Source organism: Carettochelys insculpta, chromosome 7 (assembly GCF_033958435.1).
Source record: "Carettochelys insculpta isolate YL-2023 chromosome 7, ASM3395843v1, whole genome shotgun sequence".
Lineage (NCBI taxonomy): Eukaryota > Metazoa > Chordata > Testudines > Carettochelyidae > Carettochelys > Carettochelys insculpta.
The window spans coordinates 24,592,813-24,611,454 of NC_134143.1; the positions used below are offsets into that span (position 1 = coordinate 24,592,813).

The following is an 18,642-nucleotide window of genomic DNA, read 5'->3' on the forward strand; positions in this document are numbered from 1 at the left end:
ACTCTAAATGAATTGGCTCTCTTAAAATATTCTGCCTGTAAGAAGACTTTCCTGTATTATTGTTCCCCCCCATCATGGTGGTTGACTAACTGCCAAATTGTGGAGTCTTCAAAGAAATCAAAGGCAGTTCAGTGTGAAAAAGTGGAAATTTTGTTTACAAATTAGGTTCTCTTTATGGTTGTTGTGCAGACATTTAGGACTGCATTGGCTCTTGACTGTTTTTCATCCTGTTGTTCCAAATCCATGTTCAGTGTCTCTCTAGTGATTTTTTTGCTACGTTTTAATTTCTTAGGTAACACTGGTCTGCAAATTGAAACAAAGTTTCAGTTTTTTCATAATTTTGCTATGCTGATTTCAAAAATGGCACCCATTTTGCTCTATCATGTAAGGATTTTTCACAAATAAAGGATAGTCTTCATGCTTTTTATTCCACCTTATGCATTAAAAACTTGGTAAATAGTAAGTTATAGTTCTTTTTTAGAAGGTCTGTTGTAAGTCCTTGCTTAAAGAAGGAAGGAGCAAAGTTTGAAATTTAACAACAGAGTAATTTTAAATGATCAGGTGTGACTAAATCAGTGCTTTTTATGACAACTTTTTATGCATTTCACCATTAGTCTCTCTTTTCAGAGACCAGCCATAATCAGCCATCATGTTGACATCCAGGCATCATTGATATCTCTTTTCCGTTGTCTTGATATCCTGATGAAATATTTCCCCTTGCTCTTTATTGACACTTTCAGTATTTTCAAGGCAGTAATCCAGATGGGAGTGCAAAAAAAGAACTTCCAAGCTCATATTACATCCAAGTCTTTCAAATTTGTTTAGCATGTTGCCAACAATGTTTTTAAAATAAGGATCTTCGTTATGTCCTAAGAAGTTTTGTATGACATTTCTGAAGGCCACCCAAGCATCTTTCTCTGTGTTATTCATAGTTTTTTCAAAGTTAGCGTCAAGAATCAGTTTCCTGATCTGGGGACCCACAAAGGCACTGCCCTTAACTTTCTGGTAACTCAAAGCTGGGAACTTGTAGCAAATGTACTTGAAACCGTCACTGTTCTTGTTTAATGCTTTCACAAATTCTTCCATCATACCTAGCTTGATGTAGAGTGGAGGTAGCAGTACCTTGCTGGGCTCAATCAGTTTTTCATTAATTGTATTCTTGCACCTGGAAGTCAGACTCTCCCTTGGTGGCCACTGTTTCCTTACCCAATAAAGATTTCTTGCTCTTCTATCCATTTGCATAAAAAGCATGACATGTTTGTGCAACCAGCCTCTTGACCAAGCAACCTAGACAGCACCCTCATATCTCCACATACAGTCCATTCAGGCTCTGGATAATGCACCTTTTCAAGGAGAAGCTCAAGATTTTCACAGGTTTCTCTTAAGTGAACAGGATGGGCAGCAGGCACAGAGTCATGTTGATTGCCATCATGAAATTGATCACCTTTTAGGTTTGTCTTTGAAGAGTCAATAAACAATCTCCAGTCACCTGGTTGGTAAGCTGTCCACAGGCTTTCCATAAATCTATCAATGTTATTGCAGTATACCAACAGACCAGCCATAGAAAAATATGGAACAAATTCTTTCTCGCGGTTCCTGTACCAAACAAAACCTTGTCCCAGGGGAAAGCAAATTCTTTGCTTGAAGTCTGGATCGCAAAACCTCAGCAGAATCTTCAGGCAGATTCCATGTCTCTCACCAAGTCATTCAGTTCTGTTTGGGTGAAAAGTTGTGGCTTGCTACTAGCATGTTCCACTCCATACTCAGCATCGTCTCCAATGTTATCAGCATTGCTGTTGGAAGAAAACATGAAATTTTCAAGACCCTTTGGTGGATTAGGGGTACCTGCATCAGGTCTGTGTGTGTTGTTGGCCGTATTGCAGAAGGAAGGTCTGGGTAAGAAATATCATGTTTGTTTTGAATATTATACCTTTCTACATTCTTCTACATAAACAGAAATAACAGTCCTCCCCGTGACTTTTGGGCTCATGCCAAACCATGGGAATCCCAAATGCCATAGACTTATTTTTTCCTTGACTCCATTGTTTCAAAGACTCCACACATGATCAACACACTTTGAGGGGCCCAAGAGTTGTCTTCATAACCAAGTTTTATACCCAAGTAGGCATGCTACACGTTTCTAACAAAATCTGCCTTTGCTTCTTTGGAACAAAGCTGCCCCAAATGTAACAAAATGGCTACATCTACTGTAGTCCCTTCCTTTTGGAAGGGACATGGTAACGAGCCACATCAGCAGATGCTAATGAGGCACTTGCATGAATATGCAGAAGAAGGGACTTTCGAGGTCCACGGGGTCCTTTCAAAAGGCCCCCGTCTACATGGGTGGCCTGCAATTTGAAAGTGGCACTTTTGAACCGCGCACAGCTGACACGCTAATGAGGCACTGCATATTTATGCCAGCACCTCATTAGCATCTGCTGATGTGGCTCGTTAGCATGCCCCTTCCGAAAGGAAGGGACTAGTGTAGACACAGCCAGTATGTCTGGATCATTCAGGCAACCTCGAAATGCCATGTTAAGGGATTACTGAAAAATGCAGAAAATATAGTTGTAAATATCATTCAAAACATAAAGCAGTGAAACCCTTCTGTTTTGTTACTCCTATAGTATAATGATTTGGCAAGCCTCTTTATCAAAATTAAGCTAGATGGCATTTTAATTTGATGAATTCAATCAATTGGAGGTTTTTTGGCATGTAAGTCCTTGAAAAGTCACTGCGTATAGTTTTAAGCTCTTGAAAATGTCCCAGCGTACAATGTATAACACGTTATAATAGCATTTTTTGAAAAAGTAAACTCCAGTTTTCAGAAAATCTGTATGGCATGGGCAAAAATTGGTATAATTTTGAACTCAGCAATCCAAAATTAGTTAAGAACCGTTCTTTGTTCTCAAACAATGGATCCCATGCAGAAGGGTGATCTATCATTGGGCTCTTGTATTTTCCCTCCACTTTTTATTCCTTTGTGACCACTGAATCCATACGCATAAATCATTTCTATGCTTAAGATTCTCGCTTCTAACTTGTCTCACCTGACCCTGTGTCTTTTCTCTCAAATATGTCTCTTGTATGTCATGCTGTATTGGCTGCCAGGTCAAGCTACTTATTTGTCTCCTCAACATTTTCGAGTGGATGGACTCTGGACTGTTCATCAGGTCCTTTTTCACGCAGTTGAAGCTGTTGGGCTTTTCTGCTACTTCTGACAGCATTTATTAAAAGTTGAGTTTGTCCTGCGTGTTCCAGAGGCTTAAAAGCTTGTCCAGGCTCTGATAATCTCCCAGCCATTATTAGGGCAGTTTTCTTTTATTCTCTTCACATTATTTCCTTCCAGACTAGGCCTGCTGAAGCAGGTTTGGGGAGAGAGAGGGCAGAGTTCCTGGGACCAGATTCTCCAAGGGGCCCAGAGCTATCAAAGTAACAGTGGCAGCTGGAGCTCTGGGTCTCTTTGTAGCGCCATGGTAGTGCTCCTCTGCACACTGTGTGGCTGGGTATGTGTATGTCGGGGGGGGCAGTGTCATGGTCTGGGCAGCTCTCATGGCTGCCTGCCCTTGGTCCTGCTCCTTGCATAGGTACAGAGTTGGGCACCCCTCCCATTCTGCCCTGCAACCAATGGTGGCTGTCAGCTGCACTGTTCCAGACTGTTTTTTTTTTTTTTAAAATAAAATTATTTTCACCTGTCACCTATCTTTGGCTAGGTTTCCTCCCTTTTTACTTCCCAGTATCAGGGTTAAATAAGCTCCTTTCCCCACTGTCCTTGACTACCTCCTGTACTTGAAGCACAATGGCCTAGCTATCTCACCCATTTAAGGTCAACCTTGTGCCATCTCCACCTTCCAGTCTGGTAAGTCTATCTTTGGAATCCCTATGGTGGGTCAGTTCCTCATGGGCCTTGACAGGTTGTACCCACTGAGCAAGGACGTGATCACTCAATGGGACCTATACTTTGTCCTCTGTAAGCTTATGGATCCCTCGTTCAAACCCCAAGCGACCTGCTGCTTGTGTGTGTTCTGTGTCTCATGGAAGGTGGTCTTCCTGATGGACATCTCCTGGGCCAGGAGAATCTCTGAGGTCCAGGCGCTCACTTTGGAACCACCATACACCATTATTTTCACAGGCAAAGGACAACTGTACCCTCACCTGGCATTCCTGTGCAAGGTGGTTTTGCAATTTCATATAAACCAGGACATTTTTCTACAGGTGTTGCTTCCTAAATCTGAGAGAGAGTGAAGGGCCTTCTCATATCAGTCCAGCACTTTTCCTCGTAGCTCACGTGAGGCCTCAGGGTCTGCTACAACCTAGCCAAGGTGCCAGCCAACAGCACATTCCAGAAGGGTTCAGGATTCTTCTACAGCATTCCTCATGCAGGTTCCTATCCAAGACATCTGTAGGGTACCTACACGGCCATCCAACCTCACCTTCATGTCTCTCTATGCCATTACCCAGTATGCGCAAGATGATCCTGCAATTACCAGACAGGTGATCTCTGATCACTCCTCTAGGGTAACTGCTGGTAAGTCACTTGTTGGAATGCCCATGAGCAATCTCTCAAAGAAAATAAAAAACAATTACTTACTTTTCAGAACTGTTATTCTTTGAGATGTAATGTTGGTGTTTGTTCCAAATCCCACCCACATCTCCCCTCTCAGAATAATTAGGCAAGAAGGAACTGAGATGGTTGGGGTCTACAGTTTTCTGTGTACATCACCTTAATGGTGCCACTCCCAGGAGCTCCACAGTCCATTCAACAGGTACTCTAAAAGGAAAAATTCTGAGATGTGTGGCACGAACACACCTATTGAAATTGATGTGAGCAACACATCTTAAAGAATAATTTATGAATAAGTAACCATTTTTTTCTTCATAGGAGTGCAGAAAAAGGAAAAGAAAATAATTTGGGTATTGGGTATTCTTGGGTTTTACTATCAATGTGCATTACATTAAGTGATAAGGGAGGGGAAATTCCAATTCCTGATATCCAACAGTTGAAAATGATTAAGACATGAGCTGCTGTATGACATTAACCAAAAACCTGACTCTATATTTGCACATAACTTAAATTTAATCTGTATAGCCTGGACTTTGTTCCTTTAAAATATGTCCAATAGTGTAACAGAGCTCTTTAGGAGTAAAATAACATTGAAAGTTGACATTTAAATTCACTTTCCATGCGACCCAGGGAGAATTTACAATTGTGCCTTTTCAATATTCAGTAATTAAATAGACAAATCCTATAATTCATGGGTACCATAATAGTTAACACCTGATTCAACTTCTCACTGTTTTTATTGGACGAAACATTTATGATCCTGCATTTCTTGCAAAAGGAAAATACTATATAAAATATTGCCTGGTATGGGGAAATTATAATAAACACAGTAGTACAGCTTAAAATATGATATGCTTACTACGCACATTTAAACAGTCATGTTTCAGTAGTTTGGTAATTGTTACTGGCATTTGTGTAAAATGAAAATTGCTTTTGTTAATGGTAATAGATTACTTTGTATTGGAATATGAACTATTTGTATCTTCTATTTCCAAACCATTAATATATGTAAGTTAAATAGTTTCTCCATCAAGAGTAGCTCACTGTATAAAAGCCTTCGTGTTTATTAAAAACATGGGCTCTTCATGTAGTTACAACCCACGCTTAGTTTAGATCAATGTGTTGTTGTTGACCTGGTCATACCTGTGATTCAAGATAGAATAGTGTGTTGTCATTTGAAGTTGCAGAAAGGTAGAACTGCTTTCCTTTTTGACAAGAGTGCAAATCATGATGACCTGCCCTACCCTAATAGGGAAACTCTTGACATGGCTTGAAATGTGGGGTCTCTAAATAGACGTTTTGTTCTTTTTTTCTTGGCTTAAGACTTCTACAGTAATTCACTCTTTGGACTTGTCTGGAATTCAAGAAAGTGGGGTTGACAGTATTTTGATGGAAAATGTTTACTGTGGGAAGTAAATTCTAAACTATTTTTAGCAAAAAGGTAGCTGTGGTAATACTGTGCGTTTTCCACCAACAGAAGTTGGTTTGATAAAATCTGTTACGCAACATAGGCAGCTTCAGATCTGACAAAGGAAATCTGTGTATGAGCTAAATACAACTGGAAAACATAATGGGCAATGAATGAATCCTGTAGGAGGACTTGAAGAGAAGTGGACAGTAAGAGATTAACAGTGCAATATTTTTAAAGCTGAATTATATTTCCCAAAAGCTTGGAAATCAAAGGCTAAAATTATTTAAGGATTTTTCTAGGTTAGAAAAAGAGAGTGAGGTTAGGTGGTTGAGCTAATTACATTTCCTCCTAAAGTATAGACACTACATTAATGCTTGTTTGACCATTGGGGTCATTGGCTGAAACAGTTACGGGTTAGGCTCCAAAAAGTTTTCATCTTACTAGCTTGTTTTAAGAAATCTGTAACTTTCTGGAATGCTGCTTGCTTGCTTCCTCATAAATTGTTTGAGGTTCTTTTGGGAGAGAAATTGAATTTGAACAAAATCTCTTAGTCTCTCAGTTGCATTTCCCCCTTCTGCTTATATATTTTTAAAATGGGAGATCCTCGCTCTTTCTTTGAAAACTGTTGATTTTTGTTTTGTTTCAGGGAGAGCAGTGGGTGGGAAATGGTTTTGGGTTAGAGAAATAGCTGTTTGAATGCAGCATATTTCACATGCACAAAACTTTGTTAGGTTACTAGGCATGCATTTAAAATGTACACGTTTTGTGTGAATTCTAGTCACTTTACAGAGTTCATAACCCTCCAGTGAAGTTTGCAATGGCGACTGGTGAGAGAACTCAAGGAAGCACACAGTCCATGTGCCCCTCTGTGCTTGCTCCCCCTGGCCCCTTCCCTCACTTGCTCTGCCCCTGCTCTGTTCCCAGTCTCCCCTGATCCACTTCTTCATATGGATGCACCATGTTGCTTTTGGTGAGGGTGGTGGTAGTTCCTTCCCACCTTGGGGTGGTGTGGCTCTAGCTCTCACTGCTTTTGGTCTGTGCTGCTTTGGGAGAGGGGTGGGCTCACCCCTCACCCTCAATGGACATGGCATGGCACTGAAGGGCAGGTTGCAGGGCATAGGTGCTTTGAAGGTACACATGACCCCTTTGTGCACCCCCCACCACACACACGTCATCTCTGTAAAATGGGTAGGGTCAGTTTTCTTTTTTTATCTGTCTGTCTTTCTGTCTTTGCAAAACTGAATGAAGGACTGCTAGGAAACTTATATAGAAAAAAAAACTTAAAGTAACATCATCTGAAGGCATGAAGACTGGTACTTCAAGAAAGTAATCACACTGGGGATATTGGATATGGATAGGAAATTAGCATAACATCCTGTGTTATCTAGTCTTTGGATTCTGCACCCAGATCATCTTCAAATTCTCTTTTATGTATAAGGGTAGTTTCACCCATTAACATGGAACCGTATAGCTCTGTCTTTGAACTATTAGGTTAGAATGTTTTGAGCCTTAATTGTATCTGTCTCTGAAGTGTGATTACACAGCAGGGGTCATTACAAACAGATTTCCTGATACCTAGCAAGTATTTATAGGATATAAATTAAAATGTTTTAGGTATATGATATAAGCCACTGTGTTAGCCTTCTGCCTCAGCAAGAGAGCTTTTTTGGCACTTTTACTGTCGCATAAATTTGCCTGACAAGCAAATTCCTTGAGACTCAGTCAGTTGAAACCTGGATTTGCAGGTAACGTTCAATGAGCTTCACTTCGCCAGACACAACTTTTTGCAGTATTCAATCCTTTTTGCGGATAGCTCACAGAAACAGAGAGGTAGCTGTATTACTCTGTATCCTAACAAAACAAAAAAGCAGTCATGTAGCACTTAAAAGGCTAACAAAATAACGTGTTGAGCTTTTGTGGGGCGGACCCAATTCTTCAGATCTGAAGTGGGTCTGCCCCACGAAAGCTCACCACCAATAAATAACTTTTAGTCCTGTAGCACTTTAAAGACTACTGTTTTTGTTTTGCTCACAGAAATGCAGCCCTGTTTGCTGATTTACACACAGATCAAGTCTGCTGCCTCCAAAGAGACTGCACATGTCAGTTGGGCTGGGAAACCTATATTTTACTTGAATTCACAGCTCTGAGATGGTTTATAGTAAAACTAGACAAAGTTATTAATAAAGAACATTGATTAAATGGTACTAAGAAAAAGAGAAAAAGGCATGGTTACAAACAAAACACATTCTAGTGTCTAAAATTTAATTTTAGTAGGCTATATTACTTTGGCTTGGCAGCTTTCCTCACTCACATTGATCTATCAGCATCTTCAGCTCCTCAGACAGGAAGGTCCACCATTCACAGAAGCAAAGGGGGTGGGAGAGGGCAGCAAGGGGGCTGGCCATGTGGGGGTGAGTGGGTGCTTACCTTGGCTGTGCGCTCCCTGCTGCTCCCAGGCACAGCTCACTGCTCCTGTTGGCCACAGTGCTGGTCCAAGGGAGGAGGGGGGGATATTCTTCCATGAGTAGTTTCTGGTACTGTGTTCCCCTCGCTGGGGGGAGGGGCAGCAGATTGAGCTGTGCTTCTTCCCATTGTGAGACAGATCCAAACCCACAGGTCTCAGAGATGGCCCTGCAGCTGCCCCTAGGCTGCAACAATGAGCAGGTGTTTACACAACAATCTTGGGCAGGGGAGGGATGTGGGGCTGGAGTGCCAGTGTGGGCTCCCTGCCGTGGGCAGGGGGAACAAGCCCCAAATCTCACGGCCCACCTGCAAGAGAGATGTGGACCACTAGTGGTGCGTGGAGCAGCGTTTGAGAACCAATGCTGTATGTGAACAGTACTCACATGAAAAGCAGAATGCCCATTTAGAGTTTTTACAGTAACATGGTAATGAAGTTTGAATACGTGGTTCCAGTAGAAATTCCACCTTAACTAAGTGTTTAGGTCTAGGAATAATTAACTTTGTTCTGGAAGATCCATCATGTTTTATGTGTGAATATATAGCATAAATAACTATACATATAGAAAAAAATTGTATATCTGTACCTTTAAATCTGTTAAATTGTTAAATAAAAATACTTAAATTGTTTACTTTAGAAATTCACTGCATAAATACAGATGTTCCATGATTTAGTCACAGCACAAATGCGATCAATAATGCATGGAACTCAAAAGGACTTCTGGTATTTTTGGTGATTCATCGACAGTTAAATGAACCAGGAAATACCTAGAGGACTACATAAAGGATACACATATTTAAGATAAAAGTTTTTTTTTTTTTTAAGGTGAACATTTAAAATAGTTAATTTAAAACCAGTAAGTAATGTTGTTTAACATGTTTCAGGGTTTAACTTGAGTCACTGCTGCTTTGCATTTCACTACTAATCTTGACCTGTAAGCCCTGTGTTTTTCTGGTCTTAGAAAACTTTTCAGCAGAGGTGGCCAACTGCTGCTGTTTGAATGATATGAACAAATTAATGATCAGACTGAGACTACAGAATAAATTTTTGCTTTTAAATTAAGAGCCTGAACCCATTCTCACTTGTGTCAGAAGCTAGCAAGGAATGTGAAGCATAACAAGAAGGATTTCTACAGGCATGTTAATAACAGGAGGGTGATCGGGGACAGCGTGGGGCTGTTAGTAGATGAGGGAGGTGACCTAGTGACAGATGATGTATGTAAAGCTGAACTACCCACTACTTTTTTTTTTTTTTTTTTTTAAACTATATCTTCATGGATGAGATCAGTTTCCAAACTATAGCACTAGGCAGTGCAGAATGAGAAGGAGGGGAGGGGGAGTCAAACCTCAGTGGGGAAACAGGTCAAGAGCTACTTGGAAAAGTTAGAGGTACACAAATCCATGGGTCCCAATTTAATGCATGCAAGGGTACTGAGGGAATTGGCAGATTTCATTGCAGAGCCTTTAGCCATTATCTTTGAAAATTCATGGAGACAGGAGAGATCCCAGATGACTGGCAAAAGGCAAATGTATTGCCCATCTTTAAAAAAGGAAAGGAGGGCAATCTAGGGCACTATAGACCAATCAGACTTACCTCAGTGCCTGGGAAAATAATGGAGGGGATCCTCAAGGAATCCATTTTGAAGCACTTGGTAAAGGAGAAAGTGATCAAGAGTAGTCAACATGTATTCACCAAGGGCAAATCATACCTAACCAATCTGATTAGCTTCTCTGATGAGGTAACTGGCTCTGTGGTCATGGGAAAGTCAATGGATGTGATATACTTTGACTTTAGCAAAGCTGTTGATACAGTCTCCCACAATCTTCTTGCCCATAAGTTAAGGAAGTATGGATTGGATAATTGACTGTAAGGTGGACAGAAATCTGGCTTGATGGACAGGCCCACTGGGTAGTGGTTAATCGCTCAATGTCTGATTGGCAGTCGGTTTCAAGTTGAGTGCCCCAAGGATAGGTTCTGGAGCCAGTATTGTTCCTTATCTTTTTATCAGTTGCCTGGATGTGGGGGATGGATTGCACCCTCAGCAAATTTGCAGATGACAGTAAGGTGGAGGGTAGGGATAGGGTCCAGAGTGAGGTTTGGGGATTGGTGTTCTGGGCCAAAAGAAATCTTAAGACTGTCAACAAGGAGAAGGGCAGAGTCCTGCCCTTTGGACGGATGTGTCTGAAGCATTGTTACAGGCTGCATACTGACTGGCTAAGTAGCTGTGCAGCAGAAGAGTGTCTGAGGATTACAGTGGATGAGAGGCTGTTGTGCCCTTGTGGCCAAGAAGGCTAAGGGCATATTGGGGTGCGTTATGGGAAGCATTTCCAGCAGATCTAGAGAAGTTATTCCCCTCTATTCGGCACTGGTGAGGCCACATCTAGAGTATTGCATCCAGTTCTGGGTCCCCCAGTATGGCAAGGATGTGGATGCATTGGAGTGGGTTCAGTGGAGGGCAGTGAAAATCATTAAGGGGCTGGAGCACGTGACCTATGAGGAAAGGCTTGAGGGATTTGGGCTTCTTTTAGTTTGCAGAAAAAAAGAGAGAGGAGGGATTTGATAGCAGCCTTCAACTTCCTGAAAGGGGGTTCTAAGGAGGATGTAGAGAAGCTGTTCACAGTGCTGACAGATGGCAGAACAAGGAGCAATGGTCTGAAATTACAGAGGGAGAGGTGTAGGTTGGCTATTAGGAAAAACTATTTCACCAGGAGGGTGGTAAAGCACTGGAATGCATTACTGAGAGAGGTGGTGGAATCTCCATCCCTAGAGATTAAGTCCCTGCTTGACAGGGTCCTGGCTGGGATGATTTAGTTGGGTTTGATCCTGTTTTGGTCAGGGGGCTGGACTAGATGACCTCCTGAGGTCCCTTCCAGCCCTAGAATTCTATGATTCTGTCAGTCAGTAGGAAATAAATACTGTCCTCTGCCAAAATTTGAATCTAAGTTTCCAGAGATAATGGACTGCAGGAATGTTTTTTTTCCCTACATATTAGTGCTACGTTGTGAATTGTGTTTCAGAGTAAATACGAAAATGAGTAGTTGAACAATGATTTGTTTTGATTTCACAGTGGTACAAAACGTCAGTGAAGTAAGTGTGTGTGTGTGTGTGTGTGTGTGTGTGCGCGCGTTCAGCAGTGAACTTTTAATATTTCTTACATTTATATTAACAAATGTTGTTTTATTTACAGCTGCTGCTGAAGGCAAAGGAAAAAGTGGGGAAGACTTTTTTCAAAAGGTAAGACATCTCTTTGAGAAGGATAGTAAGTCGGTACATTATGAGAAGAATTATACTTGAAATTATAGTGAAATTGGTATTTAGTTTAACATTTTCTCTAATGACTATTCTAATGAAACTTCTACAATATTCCTTAATTTCTTATTCATAGTGATTAACATGTCTTTATGGTTACCTTAGCTTTTTCCAACAGAATGTATACTTTGGTATCTCACGTATGACATATAATTAATAGATTTATTTTAGCATATTACTGGGCATGTATCACATAGTAAACCTTTTTGATGGTCACTCTATAAGGAGTTATGTCACCCTCTTGTTTGTGACTCCATTGATGGCTGATAAGCCCGATTTATGGAGCCTCAGATCTTATCATAAAGAGAGTAGGTGTTGGTAGCTGTTGGAGGACTGTGGGGTCAGTTCTTGATGCTCCTTTGTTCTTCTTTGCCCTTCCTGCTCTGTACTGCGGCAAAACCTCTCAAATTGCTCCACCCCCCAAACAGATTACCATTCTCCACTGGGGACATTCTTGGCCAAGGTTCTCGAGTGTCAAGACCGATGCTGCACTTTTCCATGTGTGCCTTCACCATGTCCTTATATTGCTTCCACTGGCCACCAACACTCTTTTGTCCTCTCTCCAACTCAGAAAAAATCTGTTTTGGGAGACACTGATCAGACGTCCAAACCACAGGACCAGTCCAATGAAGTTGCTGATGAATTATACTAGCTTCAATGCTGGTCATGTTTGACTCTTTCAGGACTTTAGTGTTCATGTGCCTATCCTCCCAAGAGATATTTAGGATTCTCCTGAGGTGGCATTGATGATGATATTCAAGTGCCTTCATATTCTTGTAAGTTGTCCAGGTTTCACATGCTTACAATAGTATTGGAACGACCACTGGACGTTATACAGAGAGCTTTGTCTTGAGATAGATGTTCCAGTTCTCGAATATTCTCTGTCTCAGGCCGGCGAAAGTAGAGCTTGCACAGCTCAGATGATTCTGGATTTCCACATCAATGTCAATTTTAGCAGAAGGATGACTTCCAAGGTCTGGGAAGTGCTCCACATTTTTCAGCAGTTCTCCATTGACTGCAATAGAAGGTGCAAGAGATTGTCCCATCGGTGAGGGTTGGTAGGGCAGCTTGACTTTTTTGATGTTCAGTGTGAGGCCAAGATTCTTGTATGCTTCAGCAAAAGCACTAAAGGTGGACTGAAGGGCTGTGGGAGAAAGAGCAATAACCATGTTTTCATCCATGTAGCGGAGCTCCATCATGGAGGTCTTGTTTTTAGCTTTTGGTCTCCTGAGATTGAAAAGCTTCCCCTTCATTCTATAGACAATCTTCGTGCCATCTGGAAGCTTGCCATCAATGAGATGAAGGGTCATGGCAGTGAAGATGCAGAACAGTGCTGGGAAAATTATGCAGGTTTGCTTGACTCCTGTTTTGACTTCCAAGGGTTTGCTTTGGGATCTGCTGTTCTCAATACTGTGGCAGTCTTGCTGTCATGCAGCAGCCTTGATACTAATGAATTTTTCTGGGGCAGCTGATCTTTGAGAAGATGGTCCACAAGGCACCACTGTTGATTGAGATGAATGCTTTGGTCAGTTTGATGAAACTCATGTGTAAGGGTCGTTTTTGTTCATGACATTTTTCTTTCAGTTGCCGAGCAGTGAAGATCATGGCTGCTGTTCCTCAGAATGGTCAGAAGCCACATAGAGATTCTGGGATAATGTCTTCTGAGTGTGGCAGGAGTCAGTTTGCCAAGATTTGAGAAGAGATTTTCCCTGCTGTTGCCAAGACGGAGATACCACGACTTCTCGCCCTTCTTGAAGAGACTGATGATCGGTGTGTTTCTGAAATCTCGCGGCAGCTGCTCCCTATTCCAGATCTTGAGAATCAGGAGGTGGCGTTGTTTGTGGAGCTCCTCTGAAAACTGGAATCCCTGCCAAAGTCATCTGATTGCACTTCATTGCTTTGATGGCAGCTTGGACCGCACTCAGGGTAGGAAGTGTTGCAAGATTGTCCCTAGACTTTTGCTGAGGGATTTGGTCAAGGGATTCTAGGACCACGTTGGAGGGCTGTTCAAGAACTCATTACAGTGTTCACTTCAGCAAAAAGCAATGGCTTACAAGAATTGATCCCCTTTGATCTCAGGGGATTGATTCCATGGTTTCTCAGTCCATAAGCAGCTTTGGTAGCGTTGGAGAAACCTCTTGTGTCATTGATGTCTGTGAGATGCTGGAGCTGTCATGCCTTCAGTCCACCACTGGCTTTTCAGAATCCTTGTTTTACATTGGCACTTTGTTGTGCAGTTTGTCACTTTGCAAGACCTTAATGGCTTTCCATTTTGCCTCAGTCAGGCATTCAATTTCCACAACATTCTCATCCAAACAGTCTTGATGCTTCCGAGACTGGTACCCAGTGGTTTCTCCACAAGCTCCAATGATATTTTTCAATTGACACCAGTCTTCTTCCACATCTTCAGGGTGTACTGTTGGCAGCTTCATTTGGAGCACTATCTGGAAGTCACTTATTCTACTGGGGTCCTTTTAAGCCTTGTATGTTGATCTTTCATTCAATCTGTTTCCTTCTCCATTTTTGGTGACAGTCCTAATCACCATTGTGGATGAAATAAGGCAGTGATCAATCTAGCAGTCGTTATCGTTAATCATTGCACATATGAAAAGAACATCACGCCAATCCCGAGCACGGGCCATGGCATAGTCGGAGGTACCAGTGGTTCAACTGAGGATGTTACCATGAGGTCTTAAATTTTGCTTTTCTGACGGAAGAGGGTGTTTGTAATGATATTGTCCTGTGCATTTTGTAAGGAGGAGCACTCCATTGGAGTTGCTGTTGCCAACGTCTTCTTTCCTAATGGTAGTCTGAGGTCTGTCTCTCTTCCAACCCTGGCATGGAAATCCCCAAGAGAATAATTTTGTCATCTTTGGGGATGTCTTTCAGGCCTGTGTCCAGTTGAGTGTAGGAGTCCTCCATATTATCTTCGTCATCTAGAGACGGTGTATAACCACCGATGTCAGTTGCCTCTTGCTTTTTGGCAAGCTTCCAGCGGTGTATTGTGGGTGCTCATTGATGCCACCAGGGACTTCATATAGGATCTTTGTCAGTTTGTGTTTTATGGCAAATCCTATTCCAGTGGTTGGTAATCTGTAGCTCCTGAAGGAGCCACTTGTAGCTCTGAGCACTGTCACTGCTAACTCCATGTGCAGCTCTGGAGGCTGCCGCCACTGCTGCAGCTTAGGTGTTTTTTTTTTTTTTTTTTTTTAAGCGGCCCCAGCCTCTGGTGCAGGTGAGGAGTGGGGGAGCTGGGAGGGCAGATAGCCCCAGAAGGGGAAGCTGGGGTGAGGTCGGGGGGGGAACGGGCTTCTGAGCCTGCCCTGCCGGAGCTGAGCAGCCATGCAGAGGAGGAGGTAGCAAGGGGAGCAATGGCCGTGTGCAGAGCTCTTTGGCTGAACCAGGTAAATCCTGGGGTTGGGATAGCCATTTGGGGCTGGGATGGGGGCTCAGAGGCGTTACACCTGAAGATGTGGGATGGGCTTGCGGGATGGGGGGGTGAATCTGGGGGATGTGGTAAATTAACTTTCTAAATAGTAAAAATCAGTATGTGTGCGCTGTTCTTATTTGTCACTTGAATGGTTTTGTGATCATTGGTATTAACCTGTTCTCTCCAATTTTTAATTATATTATCCAGGTTGAACAACATTCTGCTTTGTTATACAAAACATACTGTATGTTGTTACCATAACACATTTTATAATACTAGACATTTGACATTTGACATTATTTGACATTATTGGGAAGCCTAATGAATGTGTGTGTTTTAAAAAAAAAAAAAAAAAAGAAAGTCAGACTGTACTTTTTGTAACCCCTTAAGTTGCATTTGTATTGTGTTATCCTCATATTAGGCTTCATTGCAGTTTCAAATATTGACAAAGCTTGGAACTTTTGATTCTAGGATGATGGAAAAGTTTTCTCACTGGATATGCTGAGCCTCTTTAAGAAGGTAATTTGTGCCTCTGACTGTAAAGGCGTGTAGTTACATGGTTGCAGAGGCTGTGAAAGTAGAAAAAAAATGGGTAGCAATGTGAATGTTAAAATGTTACGCAAATAATTTTTGAATATCTGTTGTAACTGAGTCCCTTACGTCCTGATTCTTTTAGGTTTAGAGTGTTGTGAACTCTAATGTAGAAAACAAGTAGCATCAAACAGTTTTTTAACTTGGAAATTTCTTGGGACTTCTTTTGTCTGCGTCATTTTTTTACACAGCCAGTTGTTGTATAAATATTCTGTTTTTCTCTTGGCTCTACCTGATTAAGAGGTATACCAGACCTTGAAGCTCTTGCTGAAAAGTGAGCAAATTGATAGATTCAGGAAATGGGTTTATTTATATTAAGAGTGAGAAATAATGGACAGGAACAAAAGATTAATACCATCCTAATCTTTTATTTACAAATTCCTGGCATGTACCAGCTTTGATTAGAAATGGGTTTTAACCTTTGTACCCACGCAATCCAGACTTATCTTCTCATGCGTACTCTTTATTCATAGCCTGGAAGATGAAAACAAGCTCGTATTTTTAATTACTGGTTATTTTCATAAACTTTAATGAAGTAGCTTCAATCAACAGTGGAGCTGAACTAGTAAAATAGACTTCAACAAAGAAAATATCCTCCTTGCACATTCAGAAAAATGCTATTGCTGTCAAAGTATTTCAGCAATATCTGGCTCTAGTCAGCGATAACTGATGCCTACTACTAGTGGAGTGAGGAGGCAGAGTGAAGGTAGTCATCATCAGCAGTGTTACTGTGCATGCTCAGTAAAAGCCAGGAAGCAAAACTGGAAGCAGGGGAGGGCACGTGTCCCCACAAACCCCCTACTCTCTACACACACGAGATCTCTTACAAGACGTGTAGACAGTCGTGCAACATTTTGGTGGTTTGACTTTGTGTAACTTCAGCAGCAAATGTTTACTGCTTAATATTTTTCTTCTCAATTTAAATGATTTGAATAGATTATAGTAAACCTAAGCCGTAATGTAGCTTCTGACTATTTCACCTTTTAAATTTAAATAGATTAATTTTTAAATGTATACTTGTATGAAATTTAAATAAAAATGTTTTTAGGAACTAAAATAATCAATTTGTAGCTTCTGCAGAATGTTTTTTGCAATGCACTGACTCTGTAGAGCTGCTTTCTAAAGGTTATCTTTTCTGAGTCCAATTAAGATTGACTTCTCCATGCCGGGGATCATGTTCACTTTTCAGTTAATAGTAATTCCCCCTCCCTCCTTGTTATTACTAGCTAGTTTCTTTTGTGGGAGTCTGTAAAGACAGGGAGCTAATCTGTACCTAACAGATGGTTGATGTGCTGCGGTCAGTTTTCCGGAGTTCACGTTTGCTGCATATGAGCTTAGCCGTTGACCCCCGTGCTCCATGCTGTTGTGTGGCGTAAGGGATGTCGGCAGAAGCCTGAAGAGCCATGGACTACACTAGGAAAGGAAGTCGTTTCTGATATGTTGATTCTGGCTATGCTAATGGCGTAGCTAGAACTGTGTACCTGAGATTGAGTTTGTTCCCTAGTGTAGATCTACCTGTTGTCATGATGGCGAAGGATGATGAAGTAAATGAATTATTGTCTTGATCAGAATTTTCTTGCTCTGAAGAAGTGGTTCTGTCCCATGAAAGCTGTTCACCTAATAAATTATTTTGTTAGTCTTTAAGGTACTGCAGGACTGGTGCTTTGTTTTGTCAACATAGAGACTAACACAGCTACCTGTCTGGGACTGCCACCTTAATGAATAGTTATAGATGTGGTCTTTCTGCAGTAGAGATTTAAATGCCATCTCAGAGTTCTAGATGATTCAATGGAGCGAAAACTTCTATTCAGCTGATTCTAGAATGCTGGACTGGAGGAGTGCTCCATGCTAAAGCAGCCATGTTTCCCTATGCCAAGTGCAGGACACCTGGTAAAATAACTCGGATTTAAGAGAGTTCAATTGCAGTCGATTAGAACTAAGTACAAATAGTCAAACATTAAGTTGACTAGCACCCATTAAGAAGACAGACTGCGTTGTTATAACAAAAATGAGTAAAACATTTCAAATATCTGTGTACAATTAAGTGGCTACTGCTCTTTAGAAGTGCCTGTCTTGTCCTCATCTTGCTGCCTGCCATAGTGTGGACTGGTAGCATCAGGGTTGGTAGTGTGAAGGGGAGATGCAGTAGCCAGGGCTGGGGTTGAGTAGAGGAGAGGGGACTGGAGGGATGGCAGCAGTATGGGAGTGGGGAAGCATGTGCAGGAGCCCTGGGGCTGGTTACTTATCTTATGTGCTGCCACAAGGGTGCTGCGGGCCCTCTGCATTGGGGCACTACTGCTGAGAAGCTTGCAGCAGTGTGAGAGACCTTCCAGCTTTTCCCCAGATGTTGCTGGCAGCAGTGAAAGCTGGGGACAACACATTGGCTCCCCAGTGCACAGGCTATGTTTAAAGAGCCCACCCCAGCTGTCTCTTTATTAACATAGTGAAATGTTACTTACCCTTTGCCTGCTGCAATGTTTCAGGAAAGTCAGCATAACTACAACTGTTTATAATTTGTTCTGTGGTCATGCCAAGGGGTCTTAGATGTGGATTAAGGGCCCTTGTACTGACTGCTGTATCTTCTGCCAAGATTTTTGGTTTATTGATTAGAATTACCAACATCTGCAGGCTGGGGGCATGAGGTGCTAGTATCCAAAGCCAGCTCCCCCCAGAGCCTTAGCACCCCACTCTCCCTCCAAACCCAGGTGGGCTGCAGGGTTGGGGGCAGGAGAAGCTGCAGGCTGTGGCCAGCCCCCAGAGCCTGCCCCCCCCACAGACTGGGGTACATTTTCCTTTTTATTTTCCAAAAAGCCCCCAAAATCCATTATTTGGCTTAAAGACCCAAGCAACACCAAAATTTACTACTTACTATTACC

General features: G+C 41.9%; 1 protein-coding gene across 2 annotated transcripts in view; it reads left to right on the forward strand.

Annotated features, from left to right (window-relative positions):
- The window catches only part of BICC1 (BicC family RNA binding protein 1), a 193,283-nt gene that overhangs the window by 66,826 nt on the left and 107,815 nt on the right, over positions 1–18,642 (forward strand). For both annotated transcript variants that reach the window (XM_075000141.1, XM_075000142.1), the window contains exon 2: positions 11,624–11,670. In XM_075000141.1, coding sequence (XP_074856242.1) covers positions 11,624–11,670 — 47 coding nt within the window. The remainder of the gene's footprint in view (positions 1–11,623; positions 11,671–18,642) is intronic.